Raw genomic sequence first — 15,237 nt, 5'->3', positions numbered from 1 at the left:
TGTGTACGGGGACGCGTTTGGTTGATAGATGTCTCCACCACAGCGCTGCCTACAGTGATGTGTGTACGGGGACGCGTTTGGTTGATAGATGTCCCCACCACAGCCCTGCCTACAGTGCTGTGTACGGGGACGCGTTTGGTTGATAGATGTCCCCACCACAGCCCTGCCTACAGTGCTGTGTGTACGGGGACGCGTTTGGTTGATAGATGTCCCCACCACAGCCCTGCATACAGTGATGTGTGTACGGGGACGCGTTTGGTTGATAGATGTCCCCACCACAGCCCTGCCTACAGTGATGTGTGTACGGGGACGCGTTTGGTTGATAGATGTCCCCACCACAGCCCTGCCTACAGTGATGTGTGTACGGGGACGCGTTTGGTTGATAGATGTCCCCACCACAGCCCTGCATACAGTGATGTGTGTACGGGGACGCGTTTGGTTGATAGATGTCCCCACCATAGCCCTGCGTACAGTGATGTGTGTACGGGGACGCGTTTGGTTGATAGATGTCCCCACCACAGCGCTGCCTACAGTGCTGTGTGTACGGGGACGCGTTTGGTTGATAGATGTCTCCACCACAGCGCTGCCTACAGTGCTGTGTGTACGGGGACGCGTTTGGTTGATAGATGTCCCCACCACAGCCCTGCATACAGTGATGTGTGTACGGGGACGCGTTTGGTTGATAGATGTCCCCACCATAGCCCTGCGTACAGTGCTGTGTGTACGGGGACGCGTTTGGTTGATAGATGTCCCCACCACAGCGCTGCCTACAGTGCTGTGTGTACGGGGACGCGTTTGGTTGATAGATGTCCCCACCACAGCCCTGCCTACAGTGATGTGTGTACGGGGACGCGTTTGGTTGATAGATGTCCCCACCACAGCCCTGCATACAGTGATGTGTGTACGGGGACGCGTTTGGTTGATAGATGTCCCCACCACAGCCCTGCCTACAGTGATGTGTGTACGGGGACGCGTTTGGTTGATAGATGTCCCCACCACAGCCCTGCATACAGTGATGTGTGTACGGGGACGCGTTTGGTTGATAGATGTCCCCACCATAGCCCTGCCTACAGTGCTGTGTGTACGGGGACGCGTTTGGTTGATAGATGTCCCCACCACAGCCCTGCCTACAGTGATGTGTGTACGGGGACGCGTTTGGTTGATAGATGTCCCCACCACAGCCCTGCATACAGTGCTGTGTGTACGGGGACGCGTTTGGTTGATAGATGTCTCCACCACAGCGCTGCCTACAGTGCTGTGTGTACGGGGACGCGTTTGGTTGAATAGTAAAGAAATAGAATAAGCGAATAGTAAAGACGGACAAAAAATGTAAACGCGTTGATACCGGAGGAATTATCTACCAAACGCCGCAATTTTTAATTTCATTCACGCAAGAGAATGTGTTTTTAGGGCAAAGTAGCCGGTTCCATCCACAATTGGACTCCGAACTGGGAGTTCTGGATATATCTGGTGATCGATCATCATTTTTGGTACCTGAGCATGTTATTTCATTAAAAAATTTATATTTTTCAAAGTCCCGGACTTTGTCTATGGAGGTACGCAGGGCTGTGGTGGGGGACATCTATCCCCGTACGCACAGCACTGTACGCAGGGCTAATGTGTATGATATGATGATTTGTTTGTGCGATTATTTTAAATTACCTATTATATTGATATTGATTATTTAACTGTTGGATACATACAAATATTTAACCGAATGTTTTTATTGTTACCGTGGTAACAAGGACATGCATATCAAATCTTATAATTATTTGAATAAATGGCAGAAATGAGAATAACAACTGAAATAAAAAAAGCCAGTAGGTTGAAATAATGACATTTATTGATAATTACCCTCAAGGTATATGGTAAAAGCCGTATCCGATTTATAAAGATTAAAACCTCACAAATACCCAACACCAATTCTCCCGGAAATGTGACTAAAGTTTTTACTGTGTCCCGGGGGTCAAAACTGTAATAGCTATCACAGCAGGTAAACTACATATTGATATGGGCTAGCAAACACATCCACATATAAACTTAGATCTGTATTCGATAAACAGTATAGGGTAGGTAGTCGCCTAAATATCAAATCCCATCACTGATGAATTATTGCATTGGTGATGCGTTGTTTCAGAATACGTATGTATCTTCAGTACAGTCACAAAAATGCAACATCTCTGTTTTAATGAGTGTTGCTGTTTATCAATAACCCCTGAGATCGTTAAAAGAAAAACAAATACAGTAGTTTGTACACACAATAAGACCTGGAATCCTGGCACTAACAATCATGTATGATTCCGACGGATGCAAAACTCAAACCAAAACAACAAAATGTCAATGCGTTAAAGAAGCCGATGATACAGTGCACTAATTATATATTCAATATACACCAGTGATTCCAAGCCGATGATACAGTGCACTAATTATATATTCAATATACACCAGTGATTCCAAGCCGCCCATTGATACTAGAAGAGAACACAGTATTCATAGAATCAATTATTCTGCAATGTATGGTGTAGTCGTCAATGTGTAATACTGTTTGATTTTTTTATACTTACATTGTTTTATTTACTAGTGAGATTTAGTTCTTGAACCCACAAATATATCCATCTCTGGTATCCCCAGCTTGTCCATTGCTGTTAGGATTTTCACCACACTTGGTCATGTACCAAAAATCATCCAAGCTGTAATTTATGTCAATTCCTTGAAGATACGTTTCGATGTTTGTGGCAAATATTTCATTCGGTATTGATAAAAGCTCTAAATTATTGTCATCGCAACCTTTCTGGGAATCCATGAAAGTAACGCCATCCTCTATAAATACGTGGTATTTACTGCATACTCTCAAGTAGTCTTTGGGTCCAGCTGTATCTTCTGTTACGGAAGGACACGCATGTTGGAGAAAAATATGAAATAAGAGAACGGAATATATGTGTAAGAGTTGTGACTCAGTGTGCCAATTAATGGGTTAAATGATGTTGTATACTAGGTTCGTAGTGTCGATATGACCAGTGACGATTTGAGTTACAATTATGAGTTACACAATTGTTGGTGTATGTGTACATGTTCTTGGTTGAATGACACGAACATTAATTTTTTCATTTGAAACATGCGAGTGATGTTACTTAAACAGGTTTGGTGACGTAAGGGTAGATGGTATCACGACGCGGAGAAAAACATTTGAAAAACTCTACAATAATTGTTCTCAAGATATACAAAAACACTTGTAGATTTCACTTTCCCTTCACTTCGCATTCCAGTCCAATAGGTGTGACTGGAAGATTTTAATAATGAAAGAATTTGGATTTATCTATTTCTTGCTGTTATAGGTTTTTAAACGAGCAAAAATAGAATGTTAATGGTACCTTCGCATGTGTTTTCTAGGGTAAGTATCCATCCTTCGTTGCAACCACATTCATATGAACCACCAAGGTTGACACATGTGTGAGCATTAACACAAGCAGTTGGGTCCTCTACGCATTCGTCGATATCTATGGTACGGAATCAATTAATATAATGATCATGGACATCAGATAAGAACAGCAGACGACTGTTCAACAGCTACTCTTAGAACGTGTTTAGATTATCAATACAATGTAGTTGATTCTGTAAATCGCCATTATCTACTCATCCTTATCAAAATATGTAATGTTTAATTATAGTATTTAACAAAATAAAAGAAATACTGAAAATAGGGCCAATGTCACACTGATTGATTATTTTTTTAGTCCATTTAATAATTTAACTAGGCTTGCTTACAAGTTTTATTATACGAAACGCGGTTATTACAAAATGAAAAAGTGATCGCGAAAAAAAGTTTTTTGTCCCTTGCGAGGTGTGTGTTGCTATTTGTTAATTTAAATTTGCATATTACGTGACTTGGTGGATGAATGGAACATGGTGCGCGCGCACACAATCTTACACGAATTACGTCACTGCTTAGAATTAATAGCGCATACAAAGCAAGCAAGCAAGATGATTTTTTAACGATAATCATATTATTTCTTATTTGTGCTATTTGTCAGAGACAAAAAATAACTGAAGTGGCAATGTATATTTCTGTTCCCACTTATTACATTCATATGACCATATATACACAAATCTATTTGTCCACTTCAAAATGAGGGGAGGGACAAGGGGGTAGTTGGTACTGTTTTACGGGAAATAAAAAGGGCTTTTTACAATTTACAAGGAAAAAAAGACGTTTTTACAGTTTACAGTGATAATTGCATTTTGCCGTGAATTGTGTCATCTAGTCGTTTTACAGTTTCGAAAATTTAATTTCCCAGGATTATTCTTTACGACTTTTTTTATTTGGATGTAAATTCTTGTACGTACCGAGAAAAATTACACATTTTTACGCTGTACGAAAAAAATATTTGATTGATTAGGTTGTACGTCTAGCCTGTGATTACAGAATTCATTTTACGTTGTACGAACAAAAAAATATTGCAATTACGTTGAACGAAAATAACCCTTGGCCTCCCCCCAAAAAAAATTATTACTATACAAATAATGTGTAACTTACCAATGCACAGCTCCGTACCCACCAACCACTGATAGTTCGTAGGACATATACAAAAATCAGTTCCAAAACATAATGTCGCATCAACACACTCTAGAAGACTGCACTGTGATGGAGCTTCAGTTGCTAACGAAAACAAAGACAAGTGTAATGACGTTACAATTTGATGCTTTCAGTATACAAAAAATACCTAAATAACAGCAAACATAATATAAACATTTCAAACCAGTCTTAGCTATAGAAAAAAATCCCCAGCCTATGTCATTGCATATTCCAAAATGACTCCTGATTCAGAACGTTTTGGTGTTTCCTAGTATTTTAATTTGAATTGATCGCATCAGCAATTGTTATGTTATATCACAACCGAAATTTTCGTCTAACATAAATGACAATGTTACTAAATGCCATTGTAAGGAAGAAGTTACTGTGTTCAAACGGGCAGCCTGGCTAGAGCCGAAAATCTGCCCAAATAACGCGTCATCTATTTGAAAATTCCTACCTCTGTCAACAGCGTCTGTTTGTTTGTTTTTCGGAACCAATACTCGTCTCGAGACGAGAATCAATTTTCTACTGTTGTCCTGTGTTTACGCGTGACTCGAATGTGAACATTGTATTCTTTTATTCCGTACAAACGTAGTTACTGTAATATTACTATTCGTACTTTCTGTTGATAAAACCATTCTTTATTATTTATGTATACGACCATTTGAATAGAATAGATTTATGATTCAGCCAAGGTCATTGCACTATAGTTTACAAAACGGAGGAAATAAATATTCGTCGTTACGCTATAAAGTAGGCATTGTTCACGAAATAAAATTACTCTTCAAACAAGGCTGGTTCGAGCAGAACAGACCCGTCTGAACACAGAAACTATATACACAAATCGCTTAATGACACTTTATGTGTTATGGCAAGGGATGAGGCTTTCTATTCACGTTTTCAAGTACATAGACTGGTCATTATTTTACTATTTTCCTCCATTCTGCAAATTTGTTTGATTTTATGTTCACTTAGGCATTTGTAAACTGTTATAACATAACATAAATAAGGCACAGGCTATTACAGAAATGCTTATTTATCAATGTTTATGGTAATAAAATATATCATATTTAATATATAAATGTAAATTACTCTAGATACTTACCTCCCATCTGCTCCTGTTTGACAGCCACGTGTTGGTCTGCGTGAAACTGAAGAAAACATAACAAATATGTGAATCTAACTAAATCCCTAACAAATATCACTTTGTTTTGTAATATCGCACAGGGTGGGCATAGGTGTTCTTATTGTTGGCATAGTAACCTTCGTGATTGCCTCGACATGATCAGGAAGTTTACATTACCTTTGATGTACATTGCAGTGGATTTAGATGTAGAATGAGACCGAGGCACAACACTGATACCCGGACTTCCATGGTGGGTATTCGCATGGTTCGGTAAAGCTAATACCAATGTATCAATGTATGAGCAATCCGTACTTAGAATGGTCGTGAAATATATAATCTTGGTAGAATTAGGGGGCAACGCAAAGTGCGATGAATAAAGATCACATATATCACTAAAACTAAAAGAATGTATCAAAACCTCGCACGAATAAACAGACGCAATACAGCAGGGTATTAATGAATTGACGACATTGAGCTCAGAAGACCCTTGCACTTAATATAAGCTACTACTTATATAAGTACTTGTATCAATTACTTACTGAAACAAGCTGAAAGTAATTGTATTAAACACAGTCAACCTTTCCCAGGCCATATGGTTCTTTTAGGGTCTTTGTGTAGAGGTAATTTGAGCATAGGGAAGTCAATTTTCACACACCATTCATGCTGAACATGTCCTTTACGACTGTCATTTACTTTCACCATTAAATCAAAATTCTATTGGGTAATTCGTCGCTGAATGTATATGGTTTGCAACATCCCTGTGTCTCTGTAATCTATGATACATTGTGACGTTGATTGCGAGTGTTATAACTTTTGTTCAAAATAATATCATGACATATGTCAGGTGTTGCCACTCCTTTACAAAATGCATGAAAAAATATGTCAATGAATACGTGAATCGGGGAATGAGAAAACGTCGAACAATAACCATAATTACAAACTCTAAACAAGAGAACCAAGTATGTAAGAAAATTATATTTTGAGTAGTTGCTTTCAGTGACACTAGATTCTTTTCGATTAAAAACAAGCTTTAAAAAAAGATGTGTAAATTGAGTTGTACGCATCGTAACCGAGAAATTGCATTAAGTGTATGCAAAGAGTGTAAGGAAAAACATACGTAGCGAGCGCATATTGAGATGATGAAAGTGCTTAGAAAACAAAATGAAGCCGAAAACAAGTTAATTAATATTATTATACATCTGTGACCGTAACGCCATAAATTCCAAATATGGACGATTACGCGCATAGGCGTCCTCTAATAATAAAAACAAAACATGGCAGCCGGACGCCATACAAAAAGTCAATCTGTTCTAAACTTTTTGTATTTCGGTATTCCCGTGATGCATTCGTGGGAGGAAAAGATGTATAATAATAAGGTTATGTGAAGGATACAGAAAAGTATGCACTCAGACAGTACGCGGTCGCATCGTCTGCAACAAACAAATAATTATGTATAAAGTTTCTTTGCATTTGGCCAAACTGTTGTAAAGATACACAAAGAACATACTGAAACATTACACGACGTCCGTCTGAACATGGGAAGATGATGTCGTGTTTTTTCCCGAAACTTCGGTCTCAGTCAGTCAGTCAGTTAGTCGGCCAACAACAGTTGAATTAGTCCTGTTACACAGTAATCTACCGCTGTAAGAAAGTCGTAACAGTCAGTACAAGTAATCGTGAAGTAGTTAGTTGTCGGACTGAAAGGCAGAACCAACGTCTTGTTCAGTAGCGGTCAGTAAGGAAGACATTGTTAAATGACAGAATAGTTCAGAGGTCAAAGCCAATAACGAGCAATTACGTTTCAGTCATAAGTATATTACCACCGAAGTTAACCAGAGGCTGCCGAAGAAGTGAGTTGCAGATTTGTCTACATCTACATTGTCCACAAAGCCATACTAATAGACAATTTCATTTTCGATAGAAACTGCTAATGTTTTCTGTAAATGTTATTGCATAAACTGATGTTAGTTTGTAATAAACACGAATTTGTCTCGTTCATATTGCATAAGGTTACACTATATACGATGATAACACGGGTATAAATTTCTACATTTGAGTCGGTATCGTAACACACACACACGAGAGCTAAGCACACGGTTTATCGGCTACAAAAACAGTGATATGACATATTTCTAATGAGCACGAGCAACAGAGGTGGAACCACATACAAATTCTAGCTGCAGTTCATGAGTGAATCTATTCAGTTTAATTGAGCAAGGGGGATCCCAATATATACAAGCGCACATTGCACACGATCGTCGACATCAAATACGCGTGTCATTAACGGCGAGTTTTTAGATCAGCACGGTTGACTCCGCAAATCTATGTTTTAGTTATATTTATATATTTTAATGTGTGAGTTTCGTTTTTGTTGACAAGTCGATCACATTCTTAATACAAATCCCAATCACTTCCAAAGATGATACCGTACATTATATTCATGTAGCAATGTGTATAATTAAGTTCGCTGATAATCTCGCAAAGTAGTGAATTCAATATTTTGTATAACAAGAATTATTGTACCATACAGTACATTGGTCTGGTTGTTAGTGGTATGTGAAAAAGCACAGATTACGTCATTACGCCGTGATGAAAAAGTAAATGGTGAACGACGTTTTAGACTCGACTCACGCGAACACAACCGATGTCCAATCGATATGAGTGCTAGTAACGCAGACATTTATTATAAATTAGTGCCATTTCCCCCATAATATAACCAGTCACATCAAAGTTGGGCGCTTCTACCGTTATTTGTCAGAACCTGGACGTTATATATTTTATAACTTTAAAACAGAAAATACAGACAATTCAAGTTGTTTTGAATGGGGCTTATTATTTATTCATTGAAAGGAATGCACAATGTTATTTAGCGTTCACTGTCTCACGCACCATGGTTACATAGATCAATGCAACAACGAATGCGTTCAACAGCCTGAGCAGAGAATGGAATTATATCTAAGCAGCAGAAAACAAATATCTCGCTCTCAGTGAGATCTCGGCGCTCATTTGCATGTTTAGATAAGATGTGCACTTTTATCACTTCTTACTTTATATTATGACCCGATGTGTTAAATTATTTTATTTAATCATACTATTCTTGAACAAAACATCATCACTGACAAGAAAGAATGCTACACTTTACATATGTATCCGTCTTTTTTGGTGTTCGGGGCATCTCCGCCATTGGGATCGCCTGGACACTGCGCTGTGGTCCAATAGGAACTCAGATCAGAAGCAGTTTGTTGAAGGAAGGTGTCGAGATATTCGCCGGTTCTTGCGCTCTGTATGCTTAGAAGTGCAAATCCATCATCAAGGCAACCCTGTTCCGCGTCACCAAGAGTCACGTCTGCTACGGTACGTACTGAATACATTTGACAGAGCGTGACTTTCACCCATGATACTTCGTTTTCTGAAAAGAAAGACATTGATACGTTTATATTTACATTGAATAGGTGTGCTACGAATCGTGTACAAATCATTATTCAAATACAGCCAGTCGTACTTTTGCAGATCGTTTAATTTATCTTCCATAATATCGAACATTATATTAATAATGCTCGAATTTCATTTTTTTACAATTCACGCCAGTGCATGTCAATCGATTATACACGAATATCTTGTGTACAAGATATGTTACTATATATTACTTGGTAAACCACTGACGTATGTAACATGACGCAGCATGCACCACGGAAAACCAACACTGGAGGGGACAGTATGTTGCAACTTACGTGAACATGAAAATCCGTCAGGTAGTAATTCATATCCAGTATCACACAGACATTCAAAACTACCAATGGTGTTGTTACATGTGTGTTGACAATTGTTTGCTGGAGTAACACATTCGTCAATGTCTAAAAAGAAACAGGATTTATTTAGTTGAAATAAGTGTATATTAAAAGACAAGAAATACATATCTAAACAAATAATACGTGTTTGTACATTAGGGCACTCACATTTATATTCATTTGCATAAGTATGCATATCGTCGAAACATGGAAGCATAATTGACTATCAGTTTATGCATGTTAAAAGCGTTATTAAATATTGTATATTGAACAAGCTAACAAGCACAACAGAAAGACGCTACCTTCGCATATCTGTTCTGGGGAAAGTGTCCATCCTTCGTTGCAACCACATTCAAAGGAACCACCAGTGTTGACACATGTGTGAGCATTAACACAAGCAGTTGGGTCCTCCACGCATTCGTCGATATCTATGGGAGAGGATGTTAGTACATGAATATACAATGTCTTTATATGTTGCTTTAGAATAGGCAACATAAAACGCAACATATACAACAAAACTTATTACTAGTACTATAATTTTCAAATCGGGTCGAGCTTCCTCCAGGGCCAATCGTTAACTAATCAAACGCCGAGAAACATATGTTAAAATAATCGCGTTAAACGTGTCAAAATACAGTAACTATACACAGTTCGCAGACACATGTGGGTAATGTCATCTAATTATTAACTCGCGACAAGTATGTATTAAAAATATATTTCCAATACATAAACTTCACAAGAATTCCGAAAGTTAAATTTTAAATTTAAATTTAAATGGCGAATCTCATTCCTACGTCTCGTTTAGACGTATTTGAAACAGCAGGCTGGTGCTAGAGCGCCCCCTGTTTTAAGTTGCGGAGCTACTTGATAATAGTGATGGTGATAGTTTAAACACATCATCATAAATAGTATTAGAACTGTGTTATTGTTGATAACGAAAGATGTGAATTTTTGTAACATTTATGGCGCGACTAGGACTACATAATCCAAATTCTCTGAATGAATAGTGATTTCCGCCATGAAAAATACTATTTATGCCGATCGAGTACCTGTTAGAATGGGAGCAAATCGCCCAAGATAATTCGAGCCAACAGTAGGCTATTGGTGCCAGCTTCCCCCAAGTGGGCAATATTAAACTTAAATTGGCAACCATGGAATCTGCAAATGATTGAAGTGATGGGAGGCAGTTAGTATGATATTACTAAGTGCAATTTAAAATTACCCTCGGAATGTGTGTATTTTACTTGTTCAATCATACTGTCATTCAATATCTAGTTATTGAATGAAAATCCAATGGGCAGAGTTCTAAAGTATGCTTCTACCGGGGACTGCAACAACTGTAAACTGAGGTTGAGAAATGCTGAAATTAAATTTATTATCGGGATAACCATACTGCTCGCCTAAAAGGTGGCAGCCAAAGCTGGTTTTGCATTTATCCATGCTATGTATTTCTCGTGTGGACCATCCACAGACTCGCTTGCAAGTGACCGGGTGGCCCTTGACCTGGTACATGTGAGGGTCGGGGAGACTTGTATGCTTTGGTAATCGTGTACTTTACCCAATGGCTAATGGTTGTAGGGAATGTGGCTGTATGTTGTTTCAGCGACACATGACAGACGACCAATATGTATATTTTGGTCTAAGATATCATATGAATATTACCAGGGCTCTAACTAGACAAATCATCTTGGTATCCGCAACTTGTGTGAGAGGGGGAATACAAATTGGAGACAAGTCAAATCCTGCGTTTTGATTTTTAGTCAAGAAATCGAGCCAAACCAAAGACCAAAAACCAGGGTTAACAAGAAAAAACTGTCTTGCAGGTCAAATGCTTGAGTGCAACTGATTTTAGCAGTACATAAAAGGCTCATGAAATGAATCTAGTACTGGACTGATGCCTCAACCCATGAGCCCTCTAGGGAAATGGTTGGCTCTCTGGCTACTATTGTCAGTTGAACAATGACACTATCTGTAGATTGATCAATGGTCCACAGAACAGAATATGAAGATGACCAACAGCTCTAGGCTCGAATATATCTACAACAAAAGGATATGATGGTTCCAATGGACCCGCTTGTCACCCATTGTACTAATCATCGAATCATCGCCATCAGTAGTCATAGAAATAGATTATGGCCAGCCAGACGGCAAGAAAATCCTTTCTTAGTTGTCAATTGCTGGGGAGTCTGTAATTCAACGACACTGAATTCACAGAGAGCTCCCCATCAGCAGTTGTCCAGTAAGCATACTGACTTCGCTACTAACAATAACAGGACTAGTGGGAAACAAGGTCTTTCTGGTCAAATCAAAATGCTGCGCTGAGTATGACATTCTTCAGGACACATAAATCATCATCATCCCTCACATATGTAAGGTGCGCCAGGTGATATGACATATAACAAGTTTATGGCAATTACAGGTATAGCATGGCCGTTCTCCGCAGGGCAATAGACTGCTCACCAGACCATGGGACATTTTCCGCTTGTTATTCGAGTATGCGTGTTTCTATGATATCAGGTGTGCGGCTAATCCCTTACTTCTCGTGGCGTCAGAGCAACAGCAATAAGTCTTCTTGTTGGGTTCACTCCCCCAGCGTCTATGTCCATGAAGTGGGCCTTATTCCGGGCGTATGTGACTAGTGTTATGAGTGAAATTGATGGATCAATCTGTTGGATAAATCCATCCATCAGGGGCTCATACGAATTGTGTTCGTAAGAGGCAACCCACAACGCTACGCTAGAAATACTATTGCAGACAATGTGAGCTGCTTGGGGGACAATGCCTCCGTGGATGAAGTCATTCCCACAAAACTCATTAGAGCTCTTGGCTACGTAGCTTATCTGGAGTGTAATTGGACCACTAGATTTCTAATCTTTGTGCACGAAAAACCAACTTGGTTTTAGGTGGCAATAACACCTGCGGAAAGATCATGTACGCCACCAGAGTTAGCTTCCACTGACTATAGAAGGTCATTTTAACTTCATACCAACACAGGTACACAAAGCGGAGAAGATAAGACCCGTCATTTATGCTCCAGAAGAGATCCTGTCCCAAAGCGAATACAAAGCGGCGCATAAGAGGTATGTATATTATGAAGAGTGTTGTGACTGCGGTTACCAAGAAGAGTTAATGCGCTAACTGACGTATAAGCTTCCCAAAATTAGAATTTCGATGATTTATGGTTAGTTTCAATAAGCAGAATATCCCATCAATGTTGTAAATTCGCGAAGTGGTCTCACAACTTCCAATCTTACTATTAAATCCATCACTGGTCGCACGAGACCTATATCGAAATGAAACAACAGACAATACTGTACAGCAACAGGCAGTGCTATGCTGATCATTCAGCACCTTGGTCTATTTGTCCACTTCAAAATCATTTAGTTAACGTATTTTATTGTGTAACTTACCAATGCACAGCTCAGTACCCACCAACCAATGATAGTTCGTAGGACATATACAAAAACTAGTTCCAAAACATGTTGTCGCATCAACACATTCTAGGAGACTGCAAGGCGATGGAGCTTCGGTCACTAAATTAAATAATATAATAAAAAAATCATACCGATAGTTAATCAGTAATTAGGTAATCATTTTTAATACAATGGTACATTTGTTATTGCACAAGTACGGTAGTTTATACAAATTATCTGTAGATTGAGTTAACATTCATATTTATGCTACTAATGATTCGCTTACAGTTTTTGAGCAATTATATTTGCAACAACTAATTATGTTGCGTCTGCGGCGATGTGCAACATTATTAACAACCTTTTAACATGGCAGTATAAGATGACTACTGGTTTCGCAATCTCATACATAGTTGCAATCATGCTGTTTCCGCATAATAAATCAAGCCTGGCATGTCCATGGCACGTACACGCGTTTCCTTGGCACGTACGCATGCTTCTAAGAGACACGAATAGACATTATATTGAAAAAGGCCCAAATATCTGGTTACATTGACAATTATCAAGAACTATATTATATTTATTGGACCTAGCAGCTTTCATATTTTTTTTATTTGATATTAGATGTTGGTCTATCACCAATTTAACATTTGGTGCAAATAATAAATAAATTGGAATCACTAAGAACCTCAGTAACATACTAATTTGTTTCTCAAAGGATACAGTCCCTGATTGACTAGACAGGCATAAATATGCGTTCATTATATATTATTCAAACAATGTATATGATATGTGAATGTTATGTTTTCAGTGAATCTGGAACGTTAAATGTTTATATACTTTTGCGACAACCTTCAGTGTATCTTTGAGCAATCCTAGAGAAATACTTCTTATAAATTTTCTTCTTATAAAATAGTGCACCATTCTTTTAGCACACTTTTTTACAGCAGAATTCGTGATTATGCTAACAGTATTACCATTTACGGGTATTTTAATGGCAATATGAAATTATGTTAGGACATGTGGTATTTGGCCTTGTGGACATGACACTGACAATTACCTGACAATCCAATGATGCATTTTCTAATTAACGTAAGATTTAGAAAATTGAAAAATCACTTAACTTACCAGCTCTCACAGCTATATTGTGATCGGCGTGAGACTGAAATAAAAAAACAGATATATAAAAGCTAGGTAAATGTTATTATTGTAAATTATTAGTTCAAACCATTTGTCATATAATAATACAACTGAAAAACAAACTTGCTTATTTTTTGTTTGAATAAACAGTACGCATAAAACTCTCACACGGAAAAGAATAAGGTGGCAAATCACCACGTAGTACACAACATTAGGATAAACATTAGGATGTTGTCTGTTTCAAATGTGACACATGGCGTATCCCATAATATCTAGATAATGCTCATATTTAATGGTGACACTATTAAATTACTGTACCTCTGGTGCACCTTGCGTAACAGACAACTGCAGGATGACACTAAGCAACAAAATGATCATGTTGTCTGTATAGTTTTCTGACGAGTAGGTAAACGCTGTAAAAAATATACGAAAATATTAGTCTCAGCGGATGTGATAGTAACATATGTGGTACGTTTACATGTTCTAAGTACCATTAAGCTTGGATCCGGGAAAGAAAGTAACAATTTATGATCTATATCATACTGAAACATGTAGAAAAGAGGGTGTTTTGGAACACCTGCATCTTGGCTGGCTATCTTTCTCTCTGGCCATGTACTCAGCCAGTCACTTGTCAGGTTAGACACCGCTTTAATGTGCCTTCTAGGTTTCGACTGGATAAGATGTCTCTTCCTGCATGGTTTGAGAGAATCAGTCCTGAATTTATGCGCGTAATACGTTCATTTCATGAGTAATCTCAGGCAAGAAAGGAAATACCCCGGACATTGTACAATAAAAGATTTGTATACTTACTACACAGTGATTGTGGGAACTGACTTGAAACCGTGTACGAGAAAAACAGCAATCCTCAGACTCTGGCATGTAACACTTATGAGTGAGTTTTTATAACATTCTGCATGGCCTCACATGCAAAATAGTATATCGTTGTTGCGAATATATCTGTTCTTATACCGTAAGCGAAACAAGCTTAGCATAAAATCTCCGTATGTTGTTTTTAACGAAGTTTATATAGTTAAATTATGCAGATCTGAAAGTAAATTTTCCGCGTTTTCATACGCACTATTATATTTAGTGTGAAAGCATTTACTATTGTAATACAAATATACAAACCTCCAAAATTGCATCCAGAAGATATCTCCCAACGGTTGATTATATGCAAGCCCGGTTGATTACTCCCGTGCG

The 15,237-nt window shown here is 38.3% G+C and overlaps 2 protein-coding genes across 2 annotated transcripts; both read right to left on the bottom strand.

The window, feature by feature from the left end:
• Positions 1 to 1,821: 1,821 nt before the first annotated feature.
• LOC146750455 (uncharacterized) lies at positions 1,822 to 6,174 on the bottom strand. The gene is made up of 6 exons (XM_085505996.1): positions 5,877 to 6,174; positions 5,679 to 5,724; positions 4,535 to 4,657; positions 3,372 to 3,497; positions 2,565 to 2,880; positions 1,822 to 2,471 (listed from the first exon to the last, which is right to left on the bottom strand). Exons 1-5 carry the CDS (start codon positions 5,961 to 5,963, stop codon positions 2,588 to 2,590), a joined length of 675 nt encoding a protein of 224 aa, XP_085362122.1. The 5' UTR covers positions 5,964 to 6,174; the 3' UTR covers positions 1,822 to 2,471; positions 2,565 to 2,587.
• A 2,338-nt stretch (positions 6,175 to 8,512) lies between these two features.
• Positions 8,513 to 14,973, bottom strand: LOC144349572 (uncharacterized). Its single transcript, XM_078008127.2, has 7 exons — positions 14,848 to 14,973; positions 14,356 to 14,450; positions 14,026 to 14,059; positions 12,898 to 13,020; positions 9,790 to 9,915; positions 9,431 to 9,553; positions 8,513 to 9,108 (listed from the first exon to the last, which is right to left on the bottom strand). The coding sequence occupies exons 2-7, from the start codon at positions 14,413 to 14,415 to the stop codon at positions 8,831 to 8,833; spliced, it is 744 nt and encodes a 247-aa protein (XP_077864253.1). The 5' UTR covers positions 14,416 to 14,450; positions 14,848 to 14,973; the 3' UTR covers positions 8,513 to 8,830.
• Positions 14,974 to 15,237: the final 264 nt, after the last annotated feature.

Source organism: Saccoglossus kowalevskii, chromosome 1, assembly GCF_978046115.1.
Source record: "Saccoglossus kowalevskii chromosome 1, keSacKowa6.1, whole genome shotgun sequence".
NCBI lineage: Eukaryota > Metazoa > Hemichordata > Enteropneusta > Harrimaniidae > Saccoglossus > Saccoglossus kowalevskii.
This window is presented reverse-complemented; position numbering and strand designations above follow the sequence as displayed.